Below are 22,243 nucleotides of genomic sequence, written 5' to 3'. Positions count from 1 at the left end.
CTTCAAAACCTTTTACAGATCTTAAATAACTGCTATTGCGCTTTCTGGGTGCTGTGTGGAGTTCAGAGGGGACTGCATGAGTCAACGCTATATAACACGAGATGATACGAATGTGTTCGGTTGTGATCAATGTAGTTCATCTTTAAAAGGATCAGATCAGTTCAAAGTGGCAGGTTAACTCAGAGGTGTAATTACCACACAGCACATAGCTATTAGAGTATTGCGCTATAATAACATCAGAGCACATGCATGTCAGATCAAGGTGTTTATCAAGATGGAATTATTTCCTTAATAATGTATAAAAAATGTTCACATTGTTCACAAATCTGCATGTGGCTAAGCCAAACTGTATTCAGACTCGCGATATCGTTATCCTCGTGCAAACTAAGTTCTTCACTTAATTTAAAAAAACGGAAATAAGAATAAAATAAACAAATGAGGCAAAGACGGATGAATCTTTTTCGACGACTCATCATTTCACCGAGAAATGCCACGAAGCGAGGGAGTTCGGCGAGTATGTCCTCTTCTACCACTCAGTTAAAGTGATCTAAGATGTGGTCAAGTGGCTACGTTTACTCTTTTTTCAAATAAAGCTGGTTTTATTGCTTTTAAAAAAATAAATACACTTACATCAGCCTAATTTAATCAACAGGAAAATGAAATCACAGAGAACGATGACACGCCCACATACATATACTGTACTAATTAGGGAGCGTTTGAGCTGAATGTATTCATGCTGTTAAGTGCTTTCACTGACCAGAGGCTGCCACTGAAACCCTTCGCCCACCAACCTGCCTACCACCATATGTAATTCAATTTAAGCTACATGTATTGCTGCTAATGGCTATTTGCTGCCTGGACCACTGACTTCGAGGCATGAGAACACATTTCTCATATTGTTGTGTCCAGTAATATGTGAACATTCAACATTTGGTAACAGTGATTTATAGTGATTTATGGCCAAGTGGTAATGTTGGTCATCTGTCAACAAGAATATTGGAGGGTTTAACCCCCAGCTCCTGAAATCCTTGGGCAAGACACTGAACCTAAAAATGGCTCCTGCCTCAGCATCAGCAGCGTGTGACTGTTTATGAATTAATTAGTTAACACTAATGGATGATTTTCATAGCAGCCTGTGCCACCCATCAGTGTGTGAATGTGCTGTAAAAACTAGAAAAGTGCTATACAAGCGCAAGTCCACTTTCCATCTCTCTTCCCAGGCGTCTGTTCGGTTGTGTATGTGCACCTTTGTGTTGGTGTGCATTAAACCATGAATAACTTAATGGAGGGGAAGGAGAGTAGTGACAGAGGGAGGCCTCACCACGGTTGAGCGTCGGGGTACTATTGATATCTCCCGCCATGAAAGAAGATTCCGTCTGCTTCCGAACCGTGTCGTTCCACATCCTGCGGATCCGACTCTGGAAGAAGGAGCACAGCGCAGTGAGTGGCAGCAAACAGACAACAAGTTAAATATAGATACGCGGCGGGTCGACTTTGTTGCTCAGTGGGGCTGCTGTAATCAAAACTGTAGGGCTCACTCTAATCTGCAAAGAACAACACGGCAGACAAAGAGTTTGGGGTGTTGGGTGAAAAGGCGCACAGTTATGTCATGTAATCAAGGGATGATAAACTTGAGATGTGTAAGACACGATTGCAGTAGCTGATACAGTTCTTATTTAAAGGTGTCTTATTAAAGTGTGGGGAAGCTTGTTTGTTTATTCTGAGGACTGACTGTCATTGTGTGTCTTTGCCAATCGTGCATATGCCATCATGCTAAGTATTACCGGATGTCTAGTATGGTGCCCGTGTCTATATATAGCCTGTGGACTTCAAAGAATATCATTATTAATGAGTCATCTCCTCTGGTAAGCTCAGCGCTGCCAGAACTTGATAGAAACATAAAAGTAAAAATGTTCACAAAGAGAGGAACACGCCAGCTGATTAGACTAGATTTGCAAAAGATATGTCCAATGAACACGACATGATGTTGCATGCTTTAGTGCCACTCTGTCGCCGACAACAAAATGTATTGTGAAGTTGGTGTTTCGCATGCGGCACATGTTTTTTTTTTGTCTTTGTTAAAGGAGAAAAAGAAAAACTGTGTGCTGAATGTAAGTAAGTAAGTAAATGTGAAGGCTTTGCGGAGTAATCAGTGAGTCATTGGTATTGATCAGCAATCAAACCCCCGCAGATAAACTCATGTTTAACTTCACAGTCTTACATAACAGACCTTTAAAGTAAAGAGAAAATATACAAGCAGGATTTAGAAATTTCCCTTGTTTCCTAGGCGACTTATTTAGTTTTGACACTGTCTTTGACACTGTTCTAAAATAAAACTGATATACTGATATAATCAAAGGAATCATTTCCCTCATGAAAAAGCATTTTCATTTCATTCCACTGAAACACAGTGACTTCCGCTGAAAACTAGTGAAACCATTTTCACACAAAGAAAGAATCACTTCACGTCGGTACAAAGAAAAACACTTTGAAATCTCAACAGTGGTCTGATTTATGTGTAAAGATTAACACGGGTACTGCTTTGTGTGTGCGATCATGATTGTGTGGTGATCTTTCCTTCCCCCACCTGTCTGTGGGCCGCTGCATGGCGAGCTTGGCTGCCGCTGTAGTAGCGGTTGTTGGCACGCAAGCCCGAGTTCTTAAGGGAGCCGTGGGAGCTGGTGGTGGAGGTGCGGCTGCAGCAGTAGGAGTGGCGCAGACACTTACTGTACTCCTTATGGACCTTTCAAAAAAAATAAAATAATAACACCATTGGCACAGTGGGTAAGCTGTAAAGCCACTCATGAACACAAACACTTAGTTTAAATAGCTTGCAACCAATGTAGAGCAAGAGAGGCTTTTAACACACTGCAAAAGACAACATGTAATTACTGCAATCACTCAGAACATGTACATCCATCCATCTCCCTTATTCACAAAATGACGTTCAACGACTCTTCGAAGACTTGCGTCCTTGCCTTCTTTTGCAGGGCACAGTGGAAGATAAAGATGAACATGCCCTGGAAGGCATTGAAGGTGGTGAACAGGTAGGCCATGATAACCGTGTTCTCGTTGATAAAGAGGAGGCCAAAGGCCCACGTCAGCCCGAGCAGGAACAGCAGAGCAATGGCCCCCAGAGCCCACGACCTGTGGAGATGGATGAGAATGAGAATGAGAAAGACTTGATGTGTAGAGAAAATGAACCACGGCAGATACGTTTGATGGTGTGATTTATCTAAAATAAAACAACAACATACTGTACACCTCCATCAAGGCTTCCAATGATTTATTTGAACTCACTTAATGTTGTCCAGACGGCTAGAGTCAGGTTTGAGGGCTGAGGAGTTGCGGATCATCTTGTGTAACGTGATCATGAGGAAAATGAGATTGAGCTGAGGGGAGAAGAAGCAACAAATCCAAATAAAATGGACTGACTGTTCACTGTTAAAAAGCTCAGAAAGAAAAAGGCAGAGGAATGTTAAGGTTTGCCTACAATTCAGAGGGGAATAACAATGTGTGACAGGAAAGCTCATACCATAATAACAAATGAAACAGGTCCAATGAAGCTCCAGATGAAGTAGTTATCCACTCGCAGCCAGCATCTGGAGTGGCACAGAGCAGAACAGAGAGTTACACACAACTAAGACACACTCTCAGATGGATGGATGTGCACACACATGCACATCCATGCACACACACTGTTTCCCTGTCTCAACGGATTATCTTATGAGGGCTAATCATCAGGCTTTGGCTAAGTGTGTTCAGAAAAGCCAGTCCACGGGGAGGTGCAGGAGCCGGTCACACAGCAGTGCATATTACATTTCCAGCTGGGGAAATAGCATAATCCTACTTCTCAATCTGCAGGTGCAAAAGGACCGTCTTCACACGTACGCTTTCTTGGTCCCATAGCTCCTGTAGTCTATGGCCGCAGAGATGCCCACCACCAGTGCAGGGAAGCAGTAGCCGCACAGATAGTAGTACTTTTTGCGGGAGTACTCGCTCTCAAAGACCTCCACCAGCATGAGATAGAGCTGCACACCCTCCAGACACATCCAGGAGAAGGCAGCCAAGAAGAAGAAATGCAGAAGGCCAGCAAAGATGGGACAGGCAATCTGAGGAGAGCAGCAGGAGATAGAGAGAAGAAGGAGGAGAGGGAAATATCAAGATGAAGGCGGAGTAACAGTTAAGAGTAAGACATATAACCGGGTCTACAGCAGAGGAGGACAGAAGTGAGTGACTATCAGAAGTAGATCTGGACATTCAGAGAAGAAAAAAGGAAAGCTGCCTCCTGGGTGACTGGCTATGTGCATATTATTGAGAGGTAATTCTCTACCCAGTGCAGTTAATGTTTATGGACTTGCATGATGAATCCTCTTCAAATTCTAGTTTCACTGTCACCATTCAATAAAAAAAAAAGCCTCTCAGTTATACAGTGCTGTCATTTTCAATAAACTTTGAAAGTTGTAAGGCACAAAAACTAATCTGGTGACTCATTTTCACAACGGGCACAGGAATGTTTTTAAAGGAAGCGATGTGCTACAGAGCTTTTTTTTTTAAATGACAGTAAACTAGAGTTATGTATTTCCCTAAAAAAGTATTCGTCTTAAGCAGTTATCAGGTAAACGTGCAGCTAAACACTCACGTGATATTCTGTTTTGTCGATGCCGATGAGGAAGAGCAGCTCGGCGATGAAGAGGTTGATGCAGAGGTTCTTGTGGATGGTGTTGCGGTCAGTCTGCAGTCCCCTCAGGAAGCAGAAAGTGGAGATGCAGATGGCCAGACACACGAGGGAGATGACGATCCCCACCCACGTGATCACGAACAGGATCAGTTCATGCATTCGGCCCTGGTACTGAGGAGTTGGTGCAACAAACGGGGAACAAACGCAAAGGGAGGAAAAAACAGAGGGACAGCACAATCAGACCAATGGAGAGGAAATAATATGGAATAAGACGGCGGAATGGGAGACGAGGAGTGCAGAGATGGATGGGATAACATAGGGAGGTGGAAACAAAAGGGGGAGAGATAGACAGAACAGGGGGAGGGGAGAGAAAGAGTAGAATAGCTTTTTTTTAATATTTGTAAATATATGCAAGCAGCTAAAGTGTAGAGACAAGAGACAAGACGTCCTGAAAAAAAACCAAAACCAAAAAAAAAAAAAACATGACATTCAAATTCATGTGAATGTCAGCTCCAAGTATCAGGACATGAATTTGTAAGCATGTGCCTCCCTGAATGTGGGAGTGAAAGAGGGAAAAGAGAAAATTCAAAACAAAGAGCTTGTCAGCCTTGAGAGGATACATCTGTGTGCGTGTGTGTGTGTGTGCGTGTGTGTGTGCGTGTGTGTGTGCTACGTGCGTGTGTGTGTGTGTGTGTGTGTGTGTGTGTGTGTGTGTGTGTGTGTGCGTGTGTGTGTGCTACGTGCGTGTGTGTGCGCGCACGCGTGAAGGTGTGCGACTGAGAGTGAGTGAACGCTAATGCCTGCACGACTGAACGTCCGCATAAATTACAGGGGTTCCATTTTAACCGTGAGTCTGCCCCGCCCTTGTTTACTCACATCGGGCTCGTGGTGAGCCATGAGCACAGCGAAGTTGGTGAGGTGGCTGCAGGAGCAGGTGGTGTGTGTGTCGTTGGTGTCGAGCAGCCTGCAGCCCTGCGACGACCACTGGCCCGTCATGGAGCGCTCAGAGTAGTTCCAGAAGGAGCAGTTTGGAGTGTAATAATTGTCCATCTTCAGAAAAAAAGAAAGAACAAAGAGAGGGATGATAGGAAGAGTCAATTTGAGTGCATTTTATAGGATTGTAAATGAAGCACTTTAAGGATTGAAGAAGGGCACCTGTAGGCGTTTCAGTGTAAAGACCACTGGCTCGGTGAGAAACACTCTGCTGGACTCTTTGTTGATGGAGGCAGCAATTACATGGGAGTTAACCGCCAGACGCTTCTTATCGTGGCCCGGCCCCTCCACCTCCATCTTCACTGTGGCATTCTCAGTAGAAAGGAAGGAACCCAAGTTTTTGTATAAAATGAAAACCACCTTGACTTGTCCTGCACATTTAGGGAGAAAAACATACAACAGACGAAGAGAAAAATAATGAATAAGGAGCGAAAAAAAAGAAGAAGAAGAAGCAGATTTAATATTAAGGGTGGATACAGGCGATAAAAGGGGAGGGAGAGGGGGAAAAAAAAAAAGACCTAACACAGAAATGGGGGCATAATATGGTAATGGTGGTGAGAGTGACAGAGATAGAGAGTGGGGAGTGACAGGACGAGCGAGCGGGAGACAGAGAGAGAGAGTTAGTGAAGGTTAGAATGATGGTAAGGACCGTTTCATTTTGACTGGTGGAAGAGAGCGAGATTTAATGTGGAGGGCAATGGAACATTCATCCCTCAAGCATTCACAGATCTCTTATTATTCCATATGAATATTTCATGTGCGTTTGTTTCAATCATTCTAATCTCGTTCCCACTGCAGAGCCAAGCGGAGACAGAAAACAGAAAAGGGTACGCGGATGAGGGGGGGCACGGAGGGAGGAGACGATGAGATGGGGAAAGAGTTGGGGGGGCTTAAAACAAGAGAGATGAGAGAGGGGGATAAGATGGCGGAGAGACAGAGCGAGGGAATGGAATGAGGATGAGAGAAGAGAGGGAGTGCTGAGATTGCTCTGTCAGACTGGGGCCGATTGTAATCTACACGCCTCCCCAGCTATTCTATTAAGACTGCTGTTAAGAAACCATCAAGAAAAGAAATTGTCTCAGCACTTTTGTTAATCTGATTAGCCCATTATTATGAACCAATAACTTAGTCAACTGCATGCAGATTGTTTTAAGCTCCCTTGAAAATGCAAATGGAAACATGAGAGTGGGCTGAACAGGACAGTGTAATTTTGTCAGGCCTTTGGGTGGGGATAGGGGAGAGTAAGAGCTGCTGACCGTTGCGACTGTACTGTTTAATAGTGGAAGCTGATAGCTGGATGGTGCTGTCGCTGGCATTGTTCTGTGGGAAGGACAAATCCTGCAGGTCCATCTCTGTGCTCAGAACATGCACCTCCAGCTCTGATGGTGGAAGCAGAGTAAGTAAAAAAGGTGTTAAAAAAAAGAGACTTTTTGCTGACTTAAAAAAACAAAACAAAACAAAAACACCCCAGAGAAAATTCATAACTTAGAGGCAATAAAGTGGTTCAAACATTAGTTCAACCACATACTTCATCATTATGTTTTTTGTTTTTTTTCTTACCAATGCTTGGCGCTTGGTAAGAAAAGCGATTCCCATTCATGTTGTTGGCGAGCAGGAAAGCCCCTTTCTCCAAGACGTCCAGTAGCATGGTGGCAGTGTGGGCCTGCTCCGTGCTGTTCATGTCCTGCCATGAATTCAGGGCCTCAGGGCGGAGCAAGTTGTCCACTGTCTGCACCACAGCCTGGAACATGCACAAGGTTTCGCATTCATCACTACTGTATTTCTGGGAACTCTCGAAATTAGACCCGTCAAACAATTACTTTTTTAAAAATTGTGATTAATCGGTCATTTCCAACAGTTAATCGTGATTCTGTTAGGCCAGTGTTTAGAATAGTCGTTTTGTGTTTCGCTGAGGGTACTTCCTGTTTGAATAAAAACCTGCTTTTAATATTAAAAAAACTGGCAGAAGATGTAATGGTAAAGGAAGCCATTACGGATCAGCAGAAGCAAACAAAGAGGGAATTAAAAGTATAATGTCTGATGTCACAAGATGTTTGAAGTGAGAGATGCATCACTGTGACTGCAGGAAGATGTTATGAAAGCTTACCTACAGTGTTACTAAAGAGACAAAATGGCATCTGATTAAAGCACACATTTTTGTTTAACCTTAATTAATCGCGCTCTACACATTAATGTTGAGAGCCCTGATTAAAATGAAATGTATTTGAAAGTGATCATGAATAAAAGATGCTTTCCTTGGGACCTTTTCATATAATATTTTACTGGTCATAAAGAACCAGAAGCCACTGTGCATTGCGGTCCTGTGATGTTTTTGAACATCACAGTCTGTTCCTCGGGATCGAGCTAAAAAAATAAATAAAAAATTGTTTCGTTTTTCTGCTCCTTCTGAAGGGAACTTTCTCCAGAATGACTTGAAACTGGCAGATCTCATTTCACAACTTCTGCACTTTATTGTAAACTGTTTCTTAACCATGTAACATGTGTAATGACGTGTGCGGCTGCCCTTCTGGCCAGGTTACCCTTGTGACAGAGCTCTTCATCTCACTGGGTTAATTACCTGGTTAAGTAGAGCTTAAATACAAAAATACCAGCTGCATTATAGAGCAGCAATGACTAATAATAGGCTCAGTTATGTTTCTTGCACAATTCAAGAAAGTTCAGTAAGAAAGTGCTGAGACTGATGATTCACAGATATCTAGTGGCAAATCATTAGACAATGGTTTATGAACATGGTGTCTAATAGTCTGTTCATAGATGTCAGGGCTTGCCATTAGCTATTAATTAGCAATTCCGTTATTCTCACTTAATCCTTGATTTCATTATTATCTATCCTTTGGTAATTACTCTGCTTTTGTTGAGTATCAACATGTTTTTTGAAGTAAAAAGTGTATATTCTTCTGCTACATTTTTTTTTAGAAACTCTCCACTCCCCTGCACTTCCTTTATGACTGTTCTATGTCAGACGTATTACCATTCTATTTCACACTTACAATTCACTTAATGGCAATTTTGATGGTTGTATCAGCTATCCAATTTATTGGAGTAGCCTGCTTGATGAATCATGTAATTCTCCTGCTCAGGCCTCTCAAAATGAGGGATTGACTGCTGCGTGGAATAAAGAGCATCGCCGTTCACAAAATGAATTTTGCATCAGAATCACTCCATCCACTTTGAAAGAAAAAAAAAAAAAGAAAGACGGAGGGTGTCTCTGGTTTGTCTTCCGAACGCTGTGGCTATGCTGAGCTACCTTTGAAACGAGTGACGAAAAATAATGATCGGCAACATGCTACACAGCAGCCTTAGCGTTCATCTTGCACCAACAGAGATCAGATGTGGTGTCATATTACATCTGCAGACGGGTCAAGAAACAAAGCAGCAGAGTGCTGCATTTGATCATTACAGAGCAGCGTACACAAGACCCTTTCATGATATTACATTACAGCTTTCTCAGAACCAGAGATATTGCACAAATATTGGAAAAGCACAGAAGTATGTGGTAACACAAATCGTTTCCTTTCATACTATCGTCAAATTACATTCTCTCAGATCCACTGATATTGTACCATATTGTGCAAAACAACGAGAGCAAGGCTGCTATTAGATATTTAGGTTCTAGCCCAGTCCATAGAGCTAAGATTATGTCAAAGACAGATGACTTCTGCATGTGCTCAACACACATTTCTAAGATATGTACACCATGCGCAATAAAAAACTACAAATCAGCCTTCACAGCTCGGGGAAATACTACCCCAGCATTTAAATGCTGTACATGCTGTCGGCCAGGAGAAATATCCAAACTCACACACACTGCTCTTCAGCACAAACCAGAAATACTTTAAGTGATGATTCCAAAGGCAGCATAAATCACAATACAGAGCACTGAGCCAGAGGAATCTCATCCACAAGCCTAGTCTACCCGAGGATTTATCTTTCCTCAGTTATTCTAAGTCACAGAGTAGTCCGACTTCACTGGTATGTAAGCAGGCAGATGAAGGAGAAAAGCAACCTGGATGTAGTCTCGGCAGGTCTTCTCTCGCTTGTGGAGCTGGAAGGGAGAAAACAAAGCCAGGAATTAAAGAGCTAAACAAAGAAAATTGTAAATTAAAAAGCCTCGTGTCCTTTCATGTGCACTAGGGGGGTAAATTCCCATTAACCTCTGCATCCCTTTCTAATACTTGAATTAAATATAAGCATGGGGGCGTTTGTGTTCTTTTCTCAGCGTTTACACTTTCTTCTACCTTGTTGTAGTTTCGTACAACTGACTCCTTGTTCCCCGGCCTCAGCGTCTGAAGCTGGGCATCCAGTATGTCCAGCAGTTGCTCAATGAGTCGCACGGAGGAGCTGACATCTCCGGCCTGGACGCGACCCCGTGTGTGGTTCACCAGCTCTGCCGCTATGTTGGCAGCATTCTCGCCACTCTTTATCTGCAGGGGCAAACACGTGCACATTTAGAGACACGGATGACAAAAAAACAAGACTGTAGCTTCAGATGAGTTCTATTGAAAGCAGTACGAGAGCTAAACTGTTCTTTTTTTTTTTTTTAAAGCATTTCGAGCTTTGTACTAACCAACATCATGCATGATTTATTAAGTTACTGGATTATTCTGGAAACCCTGTTTTGTTTAGAGTGTATTGGCATCCCCTCTAACGCCATCGCAAACAAAGATAGACCTTGAACACATCTTGAGGTGAATTCCTGGTTCTGTTTTACTTGCAAATCGCACCTTAAACCATGACTTAAGCCAACTGCGATGGATTTTTTGCCAAAAGGAGAAGGTATATTGGATTCATCCAATGATGTTGCTTTTGAAAGTGGAGCCCCTCCAGGGACCGTGCTCACACTCCAAAACCTTGGAGAAGACCAATGGAGGCCATGCACAGCTAAATAATCTGTGTTTACTCCTGCAGAAATGTAGCTGAGTCTGCCTTTTAAAATATATATTTTTTATGGAGTTCCTGAAGTCAAATTAGTATAAATAATTGGGATTAATAAGATTACTACATTGTATATAGCAACACAGTGTATCAGTACAGTTAGGAGTAATCCCTGCTGAATTCATCGGTCATCCTCGAGAGACAGTGATGTTTACTTACTGCACGAGTATAATACACATTATTAGACTTTAATGGTGATGTTGAAGTGGCAGACTACCTTGCAAGCAGTAAAGCCCAAAGCCTGACTTCAAAAAATAATTGAACCTAGCTGTGATTAAAGTATATCAGTGAAAAAAAGAAAGTTAATTAAGTATCAAGAGCAGACGACTTGTAATAAAGGGACGGTTGAAATGAGTCTGTATTTTAATCAGGCCAGCCTTGGAGATATGTTAATGTGTGTGTGGAGGTGGACAGGGAGGAGGGTCGGGGCACTGGGGCAGAGGAAGGGGACGGACCCATGGCTTGGGGGGTACGGCGTCAGGTCTCACCTTCTGGGCCACCTGGTTGACCCATGGGGAGGTGCAGTTACTGAGGTCAGGACCCCGCGGGTTCCACGTGACCTGCTCCTCCAAGCACTGAAACGAAGCGATGCCTGGACGAGCAGAGGGAGAAGAACCAGAGGAGGGGAAAGTAATGGAGAGATAATAAGCGTTAGCTGTCTGCAATTAAAGGGTATAGTGTGGAGGAGAGGGACGAGCACCGAAAAGTGTGATAGTTATTTTTTAAAATGAAATGGATTGAATTTTAAAAATTCAATACTCAAAGTGTGTGAAGATGAGAGTGAAGACGAAAATGGAGGAGGTAGAGTAAAAAGTCTGAGGGAAAATGGGTCAGAAGTGGAAAAGGTTGAATAATAGAGTGTAGGGCAGTGTGAAAGTGGGAGAAGAAAAAGGAATGAAGAAGATGGCAGGAGGGGAAACAGGCTTTCATGCTCTAAAAGGAATGGTTTAAGAGGAACATGTGCAGACATACCACATAACATTTACCTTGTGCACACAGACACACACTGAAGACAGCAGGTATGATCCCTCACTGTCATATAAAAACACCTGGAGGGAAGCACCTTAAACCAACCCTCATTTCCAGCTCGGTTTTTCTGTTTAGTTACAAGGGTTCAGAGAAGGGACACCACGCGGGGATAAAACTAGAGAAGGGGTCTATCTCTGATGCTGCTAACACAAATACCCAACGTCGAGTCACAAAGACGAGGCAGAGAAGAGAAGAGAAGACAAACCACAGAGAAAGAGAGAGAGCGCGAGAGAGTGAGAGATAGAAGCTGAAGGGAAGAGCAGAGCCCACAGAGACAATGCAGCAACGCTTCACAGTTGTAGAAGGATCAGAGCAGATGTGGCGTTGCATTTCATTTCCCCCTTTTTCTCTCTTTCCCACTAATTCTTTCCTCCTCTCTCCGGCTTTTCTCTATAGTCTCCTCCATCGACCGCAGATTGGGTTTGAGAGCTCTGCCAAGATGTGGCAATTAAGCCAGCTGCTAATTTAATGTTATTGCAGTTTTTCGCAGAGAGAACATACAGAAACAGCGATTGGACAGGAATACGGAGGGAAAAGTCTTTTTACTGTGACTAAAGAGAACCTTTTGATGGCTACATGTTCGGCGGTATAGAAGCTAGCATAAAAGGAGGTGAAGCCTGTGTTGTCTCGCCTTTCATTTTGTTATTCGCCACTCTCAATCAGCTCGGTTTCTGCCGGAGATGAGCCTTTCATTTGTGGACAACAGGCTTTCATCTGTGAGTCCTGAGGGACTTTGCCTGCTGGTGGGAGGAATGTAGGGACAGTGAAGACGACCATGGAAAAAAGAGACAAACACGTGGATCACTTGTGCACATGAGACTTGCACGGCAGATGAAACACGTTATAAAAAAAACATGCGACATGCGGGAGTCCTCACCTAGAGATCCTTTGGGACAAGGGCGGTCCACTGTCTCTCCTCTCTGCGTGGTCGGCCACTGGACACCCCGGACCTTCTTGGCCTCACAGAAATGGGGCTCTGGGCCTTGAGGAGGGCGGGGTGGACGGCGGGTGACAGGTACGGTGGCAGTGATTGGTCGAAGATCAGGGTGCTTGTTGATGGAGCCAATTGGGCGGGATGTGGGTGCCAGAGGGCGGGCTGTGGTGGGGCTGGCACTAGAGGTGAATGGCCTGGCTGGAGGAGTGGTGGTCACTTGGGTTGTGGTCAGGGGACCTGCGGTAACACAGGGAGGACAAGAGAGAGAAGAAAAGAAGCAGCGTTAGGAAGCTATGAATAAGACCCAGAGTACGTGAGAGACATTTAAAGAATTGTAAAAGAATGTAGGGCATTTGTAAGAGCAGCCAAACCTGACAGCCTGAAAAGAAGAGATCAAGAGAGTGAAGGGCACATGCATGTGTATGCAAGATGTCTCTCTGAAGTAGAGTTCAAAAGTTAGCCTGACAATAATTGGGGTGACAAATACTTTTTGGAGCCTTTCAAAAGCTGCTCTCCCAAGGGGCGAGGACAAGCAGAGGAGGAGATGCAGGGAAGGCTTCATCACAAAGTCGGGGAGGAATAAATAATTGATCAAATGTATCAGAGAAGTCACCATCACTAACAACCCAAACTAATGGGAAGATAAAAGCAGCACATCACAAATACAAAATCCTGAATGATCAAAAGCAGAGTCAGCGCACAACTCGGAGAGTGCTGCCGCCTGTGTGTCTCCTCTCTTTCCTCTCTGAGGGCCTAATCCCTGCTTTATACCAGTCTTTATGCAGCTCAGATACACAATACATCACAACCCCTCCTTATATCGGGGGACTGCCAAAATACAGTGTGGTGTTCTCATTTCATCCTCCCCCTGATCAATTCAGAACGACTTTTTCAATATCCATGACACAGGGAAGCTGATGTGAACTGCTACAGCAGTCATACCTGGGAAGTTGTGTTTTACAGTGACTATGGCTGGAGATGGAAACGCAATGATTTGATATCCGAGCTACTGAAATGTCAGATCGGAAAAGGCACAAAAATACATTCATGCATGAGCTGTTAAGTCTTCAGTAGTCAAGAAGTAAACTTTTTTTTTTCTTTAAACAAACACACAACCACACTTCATTTGAACTTCTTAAAAATTAGAAATTCAGTTAGAAATTAAAATGTAAATTTAAAATAAACTTAATTAGGAATAAACCTGTCAATTTGTAACCATAGTCATTTTCTGCAACATGCTGATGTGAGGTAGAGCATCATTGAAGAGACTTAGTTAATATTCAACTTCATAACAAAGAATCAGAGGGGTTTTATAGCTTGGTAAATAAGCACCATTTCACCAAGTATCATACTGTTGAATATTAATATTACAATTAAACCTCTTGTCCTTATCGCCTCAACAGCTTACAGATCATTCCAGCTTGTAATCTTCTAAACTTAATATTCTTAATTTCAAGTACATTTGCTGGTATTATCTATGTGCTTACTTTTTTTATGAGCTGCACAAATGCAAAGTGTCTCTTAATTACTGTTAAAAGGTTTTTGAGAAGAAGTGCATAGACCTAGCTTCTTTCCCACTCTGCACACACAGTCCTTGGGAAACGCTCCTTACCCATGGTGGGGTCTGGTGGTCCAAACTCCAGGGCATATCGCAGCACATTGTAGTTGTTCCACACATAAAGTTGGTTGTCTCGAGGGTTGTAGTCCACGGAGGAAATATACTGGTATGGGTTGGGGAAAGGGATGTTGACAGGCTCTTCTCTGGCATGGTTGGTATTGTAGGCATACATCACCAAGTCACCGCCTGCCTCGCTGTCATCATCCTGGTAAACCGACCGCACTGCGTAGAGCACACCGCACGCCATGAAGGCGTTGGAGGCCATCCTCTTGTCAAAGCTGGTCTCCCAGGTGCCTTCAAAGCGCAGGGTGTAAGGGTTCACCTATGCAAAAAAAAGAATAATTACAGCTCATTGTCTTTAAGAGAGAGAGAGAGAGAGAGAGAGAGAGAGAGAGAGAGAGAGAGAGAGAGAGAGAGAGACGGACTTAAATGTCTTGAAGAGTAATTCAATTCCGCTTTTTCCCAATTTGGTAGCCAATTACAGCCAACCCTAACCCTATTATATTTCTTGTAATGATTGTAATTGTGATCATTTCTGATCAAAATAAAATTACTTATTCATTTATTTACTATAAAGTGCTTCCAAAAACTCGTGTGGGAGAATAGGGCTTACATTGAAGGGAAATGCAGGACCATAAGACCTTATTTTGAAAACGTCCTAGAAATGTGGGAACACATTTTTCAGATCTTAGAAATCTTGGAACATAGGGCTTGCGGGAACAACAACAAATACATTTTGATTTTGTGATACGCTTTGTTAAACGTCTCTATTTTAAACATAAAGGTACGTCCACTGTTGGCGCTCTCTTATAGTATTTGAATCAGTGGAAGCCGATGTTAAGAGGAGCAGCTCACTAAGAGAAGTAGAAAAAGTTTAAAAATCCAAAGATCCTGAATAACAAGACTACCCATTGAAGTTGAATCTTTTAAGACTCTTTAAGCAGAAAAGATTTGATATGACATTTCCCATATGTGTCTTGTTCACACTGCAGCACAAATTACACTTCTGAGCAATAATGCAGAAATTTATAATCACTTGTAAAAAAAAAAAACATTTAAAAAGTAATTAAGTCTGTAGCTCTGGAGAGAAGATTATTTCTTTGTCTTAATGCAAAGCTGCCTCTACTTAATACACCTAAAACTGCAATGCAGAGGCAGAACAGAGACCTCTGTGTGCGTGTTGCTCTATGGATAAGCAGGACAAATAACAAAACCCCCCAGAAACCCAACAGTTTGTTGATGATGAAAGTGATCACTTTCTTGTTTATTACTTTGTTGCTCCATTATTCTGCACTCTCATAGCTCATGCAGGGTTTGATATTTCAGATGGATTGTTTAACTTCTACAGTTTGAAAAACAATTTCCTGTTAAGGTCAAAGATAGTGATTATAAATGGGACCCGTCTTTTCTGAACAACACATTAATTCAAACTCTGTTTGTGTGGAAACGCGCTGCCTTGATTGCAGTTTTTGTTCGCAAAACAAAAAAAACAAAAAACAAAAAAGAACCAACTGCTATTAAAAATATGAATGCTGCAAAAGTTCACAGTGATGGATCATGCTTTAAAGGTTGTCAAACAGGCAGGGCAGGGTACAACAATGTGACATTGGATTACAGACTGTAAGTGCGTTGGATGGAGCCAAACTAATAATACCTAACAATGCCACATTTTTAGGATTGTAAGTCATTACTGTAACAATGTTTGAACCCAAGAGGAACCTGGATTTGGTGCACTTAAAAAAAACCAAATCAAATATTTCCCTCAGTGGTGAAGATTAGTTTTTGGATATGATGAGGTTTGATATTCGGCCTAACCTTTTAAGGTAATTTAATGTGACCTCTTTTCATTGAACAACAACATCCCTCTATGTCATTTGTCAGTGCCCTTGTGTAATCTCAATAGTAATTCATTCATGTGTGACACATGACCTTTTGCTTGACTAGTCAGATGAGATTTGGATATAATCCACTTGTGCATTTATAATCCACATCTCATCCCCTTCTGTGCAGCGCTGCTCTCCCACCTGGCTGACCACCAGTCGCCCGTTGTTGGACTCTGTGGCGTAGATCACCCAGAGGCCGTTCTCATCCACTGCCAGGTCAATGTCCGATTTCCCTCCCCAGCGGTACGGTGAGGTGTCATGGTAGTTGGCGTTTGTTATGATGGCCTCGCCGCTCTTGATTCGCGTCCGTAGATCATACTTGACTATGTTTCGTGTGCGTTCTTTGTTGTAAAACACTGCGCCATCGTAAACCACAAATCCAGTGCCGTCAACTCTGTTGGGCAACCTGTTGACAGAGAAACACATGAACTGTAGAAAATCCAGGAGAACGAGCCAATTTATCTACTCTGCATGACGGAGTCCTACAAGATGGCCTCACTGTGAGCAAGCTGACACCACAGTGGGACCGTTCTGCCATCATTATCCATATCCACATCAAAAGCCAATAAATCAATACAGAAGCAGATGCTATTTGATCATCCAGGACAGTGGGAGGCTCCCTCACTTGTAGGTGGTGGTGGCTCGGTTCTGTTTGAAGTCTTCCCAGGAGGCATACTCGAACAGCATGTCAGTGCGATAGGGGGTCCAGGGCATGACGTACAGACGATCCCCAGACTGCAGCGGGTCCTTGCACCACGCCCCTGCCTGGTGCTCAGCCTCCTGTAGAGAACTCGCCGCCTGCACCCGCAGCAGAGTCCCAGGGCACACAAAGACTGGCGTGGAGGAGGTGTGTTGAAGCAGACGGGAGGAGGGGAAAAAAAAGAGAGAGAGAGAAGTTAAAAAACAAAGCATGGTAAAAATAAAAGATATCATGAAGATGGTAGGGGAGGGAAAGAGGAGATGGGAAAAGGCCAAAGACCGTGGAATTCAGAACAGGAGAGAGACGCAGGGAAGGGAAGGAAAATAAAATGTTTGATTAGATAAAAGTAAGCTGAGATTTGAAAAGGAGACAAAGACGAAGAGGAGAATGGGAGAGAGGGGGAGTGAGGTGAAGTACAATATCCGATTTTAAATGAAGGAACATATAAAAGCTCATTTGTAGAACATCAGCATTGTGGTTGGAAAGTGTCGGGATATGATAAATGGGAGATTTCTGGCTGCGGCGGCCCCGATGTAGTCTCTAATCTAATTTATCTTGGCCTACTTTTTATTTGATTGTGCATTTTCCTATTTCAAAGACCTCTGCTTCTCTGCTCTGCTACTGGGTGGTAAAACAGTAATTGTTGAGTTTGTTTCATTAGGACTTGAATTTGGCTCTCAGTCAAGAGTAATGCCTCAAAGAAAGAAAGCATCTTGGGGCAAAGATTGGCTGGGCCTCCTCTTCCTCAACAACTGCATGATACCTGCTTATACACACACGCACAACTGACACAAACAATGGTCGCTACCCCAAACACACAAAGACGTACCAACACAGAAATACATGGTAAAATGTGCGCACGACACATAAACCAAACATGCAAACATACAAACACACAAACACACACGTGACGGATGCCAGGGGTTGGAGGTCATCCACTGGGGACTGGTGTACATTATCTGGTTGATTCACTGTGTCCCAGCTTGTCAGACAGAGTACCCTGGGACAACTGGGCATGTCAGGTGATCTACGAGGCAAGTTGCTGGCATCTTTGTGTCTCTGACATCATAGAGGTACCGGCGACAGAAAAAGAGAGAGAAAGAGAAAGGGAGAGTTTGAGGCGCTGCAGACTAAAACAGCTCTGCCAGCTTATTTATGTGGCTCTCTGGCCCTCGGTAGGGATATAACCTGACACCTGCTGGTCACCTCATGACTGAGCGCATCTCTAAACTAATTGGACGCTGCAGGGGCACTTGGACAACGATGACATACAGCTCACATGGATGCACAGACAGATACACACTCACATCCCGGTACACGGACGGTTGGTACACGACATGCACGCATCCTCAAACCTGCATACATACGCTGTCACTCAGTGACTGTTAGAGTGATGGATGAGCCAAGGCTCAAACTGTCCTGAATATTGCATGGAGTCTGGTGCCAGAGGAGAATGCAAAGAGAGACGGAGGAGTTACTTTAGGCTTCTAGAGATCCAGCTCCTTCTTGTTGTTGTCTGCAGTGCTGTTGTTTATAGTAGTTGGTGATCTGTGGTGCTGGGCCACTTAGGAATTAGCCTCCTCCGTCTGAGGGGGTCCAACATGGACTGAGACTGGCAGCCAAACAAGAATCTAATCAAGCTCCGGCATAAACAAACACTCTGCGTACAAGACACTTCACAGTGAGGGGGCCTGTCATGCTCCATTGTCGAACCAAAATGCTCCCTCAAAGCCTGAGGTGTTTGCTTTGCGTATATGAATGCGGCTGACGGGAATATGCTAAATAATGTTCACAGCAATGGTTCAAATGGCATTTCCAGACAGCTGAACAATGAAATTCTTGACTAACATCTATGGCAACTCTCCCTCACACTGCAATCAACTGACGTCTTTTTCAATCCAGACACAGCATGAGGGCACTGCAAATAAATGGAAGTTGTACTGCGGAATATTTCCAATAAAGGCGGTAAATGGGAGGTATTAGTAGAGCAGAAAGCTATAGAGTGGGGGGGGGGAACAACCACCAGAAGTAGGACACAGCCTCAAAAGTACAATGCCACTGTAAATAGAGAAATAAACAGCTTGCAGTAAGCATTGCAGAGGCTCCGCATGTAGGTGACCCATAAACAAATCCAGGAACACTCTGCCTCAAGGTAGAATAAAGGACAGCGAAATGCAAACATGCAAGCCTGTTTATTATAGTGGCATAAATGATGACCACAAAGAGTCGGTATTAATATGCACGCAAGCATTCATCTCATCAGTTTCCACAAAGAAGAGAGTCTGATAGGTATTACATTACAGTAAAGGGCAAACTAAATCTGTAATGTCTCCATGGAACAATTTGATTCATGGTCATGAATCCAATCAAACATATTCATCTTACACACTTAGGATTATTTTATGAGAGCAGAACCACTTTGGATTTCACTTTATGACTGATATATTGTCTACGTGTGTACAATGTTTTTTCTTACTAGTACAGTACAACATAAAAGCTTCGATAAAGGCCACTGGACTGACGGCTGGACCTATAGCTGATAGGAGCAGCTAGAATCTATAACACAATGGTTAAGAGCAGTGTGTCAGACTGGACTTGTATTTCATGCCCTCTTGTTTTTAAGGGCATGAAATCCACATGGTGTAATGTGACTGACTATCCTGGGGTTGTTTTAAAATACTCGCACAGATACAAAGCTAGTCAACAAATAAGAAAGAAGCTGTTGTAGCTTTAATGGTTTTATGTTTTTGCTATTTGTAGTCTTGGCTGAATAGATAGATAAAGAAAATAGAAAAAAAATGTTAAATGCCAACATTAAAAGAGCTGCCTTCTTTGGATTTCAGATGACCTCCAAAACATTTATCTAAATTATTGATCAAACCTTCTAATAGCACAAGTTAAACATTTAGGAGGGTATCCAAAGCTTCGGCAGAAAAGTGATGACGTAACCAGCCAGGACTACGTGAATGTGCAGGAAAGAGGTAAAGAACCTGCCCTACAATCGATTAGAGCTCCCAAATAGTTGTTGTCAGCAATACAATATACTCTCACTACATTTCTTCTGCCTTCAAGACACTATGTGAATCTCTTCATTATTTCATCTAACCTTCTAGGCCTTTCCTAAATAGGTTGCAGTCTTTTCTATTGGCCTCATCATCACGATACCACTACAGCGCAGTGTCCACTAACGGTCTGTCATCCTCTCCCTGCCTCCTCTGTGTTTCTCTCTCTTCCTCCCCTCTCCTATGAACCCTGGCGGCTTACTACCAGCGATCCCCGGTTTATTCTAATGAAATGGTTTTTGGGTGAGCCTGGTGTCAAAGGGGCTCATCAACAGCCTCCAGGCTGCACACACGGACCATGAGGACACAGACAAACACTCACACATATGCACACTCACAAAGGCCAAACAGAAACAGTGGCCATGCTTCACACCCTGCAAACCCTGCCTGGGGGGCTTCATTAACTCTGACCTGCACTCCCCAGCTTCCCTTTGCCGTTTACCCGCTCCCTCCGCCGCCCTCTCTCTGTCTGACTGTGAAAAGTGATTGTAGCAGTTGGAAGCTGGCGCAGCTGAACCCTCGCAGTAAAGTCTATTGCACAAGAAGCTATTATGACCACAGTATGAATGAGGTATTAGGCATTAGGCACTAAGCATTAGGCATAAATCTTGAGATTAGGCATTATCCTAGTCTGGCTCGAGCAGGTTAAGAGTAAGCATCCGGGATTATGTGAGATAGTTAAATAGATTAATTCCTGTTTGAGTGTGGATTGAAATCTTGCAGTCATTATCATCCCAGGGAAGTCACCAGGCAACTGAGACACAACACTATTTTAACCTACAAACTAGCCAGATGGCTAATGAAACTTACCTTATCAGGGATTAAAACCCAGGCTGCAGCTATCATACTCTAGCATGCCAATTACCACCACACATACAGGGAAGTACGGCTGTAATAATTGACTATTTATCTCTATAATCCCTTTCCCAGGCACAGGTCAGCTGGTACTTGTCAATATGCGGCTGCCGTATAAAATGATAAAAGCGCCACAACTTTTCTGAAAATGACAGTAAATATCTCCCATTAGTGTCGAGCAGCAATTTGTGATCGACTGGTAACGCAATTAAAAGTGAGCGCTGACAGCTTCAGGCTATATTTAGACTTTTCATTGTGATTGTCATCTGCAGTCCATGGTGTTTTACTGTTTGATGTGATAGCATCATGGTGATGGTAAATGTAAGACTATGATGATCTAAACACCCCCTGCCAATGGTTGGCAGCGGTTTCTTAAGTGGCGTCTTTGTCATGATTGTTGTTGCTTTTTTTTTCTATAGGATAGAGGGATGTGAGGGTTCTGCTTGCCCAGGTCTTTGCCCAGTCCACACTCATGGCCTGCCCACATGTCTTGCTGCTGAGAGCATGCTGCTCTAATTGAATCCCACACCTGTTACTGGCAGGTGCAGTATGCAGGCAGCAGGGGGCAGAACGGAGTATGGCATGGTACCCTGCATCCATGCAGGATGGTTAATGGACCTCAAGGGTTAGTGTGTGTGCATTATTGTGCAGTCTCCTGATGGTTTGTTGATGTGCATTCAAAATCCCATTAGTATGGTAGCTGCGTTTCACTGTGCATCTTTATAAGTAAATATAAATATACATTTATTTGGATGTGTGTGTGTGTGTGTGTCTGTGTGTGTGTTTGTGTGTGTAGGCATGCATGTGTGCAGTTCAGAAAGACAGAGGCAGAGAGGGCGAAGAAAGCGTGAAGAAGAATGTGAGCGTGTTCTGTGTGTGCAAACAAGAGGAGAGAGAGGAGCGGAGTAAGAGAGTGTAAATAGGTTATTTCCTGTGAAATGAGAATTAGGAGTGAGTTAATCTGCTGTGGAGTGACATTAAGTGACAGAGAGAAGGTGAGAGCATTAAGGGAGGAGAAGGGAGGAGCTCCCCTTGTGTTTCCGCTTCTTTTTAGACAACATGGAGGTCAAGTCGTGGGAGCAAGAACACAATACAGTAGAGACAGCTGTGCACAGACATATACACATGAAAACATCCTTTAGACACCCTTAGGACACACACACAGACTCTCGGACAATGCACGCAAGTACACACTTTGCGGACAGTGGAAGAGGCAGGTGTCAATCTTGCACTTTTATCAACCCAAACATTCGCCCCAGAGAATACCCTTCACCTGAGACCAAACGCTTGCAATGGCTTGAGATAGTGCCACTGAAAGCAGAGTCTTATCAGCCTCGGAGAGAAGTTGACGCTGAGTGACAGGAAAGTTGCTCAGGACACAGCTGCAATGGCTGCAGACACAATAGACAGCAGTGGAACATACTCCATACCGACTGATAATGCTTGAACAGGGGGGTACCAGTAACTGCATGATTGTAGCATTACAATCATGCAGTTACTTCCTCTTGTTCTCACTCCCAAAGTTGCTGTCT

The 22,243-nt window shown here is 43.4% G+C and overlaps 1 protein-coding gene across 6 annotated transcripts in view; it reads right to left on the bottom strand.

The window, feature by feature from the left end:
- Positions 1-22,243, bottom strand: part of adgrl1a (adhesion G protein-coupled receptor L1a) — a 147,059-nt gene that overhangs the window by 5,690 nt on the left and 119,126 nt on the right. For all 6 annotated transcript variants that reach the window (XM_079365548.1, XM_079365552.1, XM_079365547.1 and 3 more), the window contains 18 exons: positions 16,720-16,927; positions 16,236-16,500; positions 14,206-14,533; positions 12,537-12,830; positions 11,119-11,222; positions 9,934-10,119; positions 9,702-9,740; positions 7,235-7,415; positions 6,931-7,053; positions 5,837-6,045; positions 5,558-5,731; positions 4,643-4,852; positions 3,892-4,112; positions 3,536-3,602; positions 3,301-3,392; positions 2,979-3,147; positions 2,588-2,743; positions 1,322-1,418 (listed from right to left, as the gene is read on the bottom strand). In XM_079365548.1, the coding sequence (XP_079221674.1) occupies positions 1,322-1,418; positions 2,588-2,743; positions 2,979-3,147; positions 3,301-3,392; positions 3,536-3,602; positions 3,892-4,112; positions 4,643-4,852; positions 5,558-5,731; positions 5,837-6,045; positions 6,931-7,053; positions 7,235-7,415; positions 9,702-9,740; positions 9,934-10,119; positions 11,119-11,222; positions 12,537-12,830; positions 14,206-14,533; positions 16,236-16,500; positions 16,720-16,927 (3,123 nt within the window). The remainder of the gene's footprint in view (positions 1-1,321; positions 1,419-2,587; positions 2,744-2,978; positions 3,148-3,300; positions 3,393-3,535; positions 3,603-3,891; positions 4,113-4,642; positions 4,853-5,557; positions 5,732-5,836; positions 6,046-6,930; positions 7,054-7,234; positions 7,416-9,701; positions 9,741-9,933; positions 10,120-11,118; positions 11,223-12,536; positions 12,831-14,205; positions 14,534-16,235; positions 16,501-16,719; positions 16,928-22,243) is intronic.

The sequence above is a fragment of the Symphodus melops genome, assembly GCF_947650265.1.
Source record: "Symphodus melops genome assembly, chromosome: 17".
In the NCBI taxonomy this organism is placed as follows: domain Eukaryota; kingdom Metazoa; phylum Chordata; class Actinopteri; order Labriformes; family Labridae; genus Symphodus; species Symphodus melops.
Note: the sequence above shows the minus strand (reverse complement) of the source record. Positions and strands in the feature narration are given on the sequence as shown.